The 908-nt window shown below is 36.5% G+C and overlaps 1 protein-coding gene across 1 annotated transcript in view; it reads right to left on the reverse strand.

The window, feature by feature from the left end:
* The window catches only part of LOC148201658 (uncharacterized), a 2,643-nt gene extending 2,184 nt beyond the window's left edge, over window positions 1-459 (reverse strand). Inside the window, exon 1 of the mRNA XM_088109457.1 lies at window positions 3-459. Within this exon, the coding sequence (XP_087965583.1) occupies window positions 3-459 (457 nt within the window). The remainder of the gene's footprint in view (window positions 1-2) is intronic.
* Between the last annotated feature and the right edge of the window lie 449 nt (window positions 460-908).

The following is a 908-nucleotide window of genomic DNA, read 5'->3' on the forward strand; positions in this document are numbered from 1 at the left end:
ACCACTGGCTTCAACAGCAACATATCTAGGATCATCAGCGATTGGATAGCTGCAGTTGAAATACGCTATCGACGGTTGAAAAAATGGTTCCAATTTCAGCAGATCCCTCCCAGGACCAATTAAATCGTTACTAAAATTGCCGGACTGCAAGAAATAGCGAGGCATGGAGGAGCAGGTACCGTCCTCCGCATCACTCACTCGGATTTTGTATCTCTTGTAATCGATTTCTTGGACTCTGTATTTACCAGAAAACAGGGTAAGAAGAGTTGCGTTGTTCTCACACTGCAATTGGTACCTCGTGTCGCCGCAGTGAGATGGGTCACCGCTGAGTCGAAAGGGGTAACTTATGTTGGGAATGTTGCCGCAGGAGGAAGCAGGGCAGTTGGAGCTGAGCGCGGCGGCGCAAGTTTGTATAAGTAGAAGGATGACGACGATAGGTATTCTTACTCGTCTTTTCATCGTTGCTGTGTCAAACTCTTTGCTAGGCTCACTTGAGACTATTGGTTGTTGTGCAAAGGGTTTCAACTACTAAGAAGACAGAAGAAGATATTTTCAATTGTTTTGAGGGGTCATATTTTATTATCAGTTATAGTTGTACTGTGTATTATCCATCCGATCCTACGGACCAACGGATGGAGACACTAAAAGGTTGTCTTTAACCAGTATTATAACTTGCAATGAACGGGCTTTATAAAGAATAAAATATATTTATTTTACAACTTTAAATTTATAAAATTATAATTAAATTTTTATGTAACTATTTTACAATATATAATTGAATAATATTTTTCTTATAAAATTATTTTTACTAATGTTTTTATTTTTAGTTTTTGTAACATATTTTAAATTTAATTAAATATTTTAAAGTATAATTAATAAGATAGAACCGTCAACAAAACCAGGATTAT

Source organism: Vigna umbellata, chromosome 3 (assembly GCF_029865625.1).
Source record: "Vigna umbellata cultivar VRB3 chromosome 3, Vumbellata_1.0, whole genome shotgun sequence".
NCBI lineage: Eukaryota > Viridiplantae > Streptophyta > Magnoliopsida > Fabales > Fabaceae > Vigna > Vigna umbellata.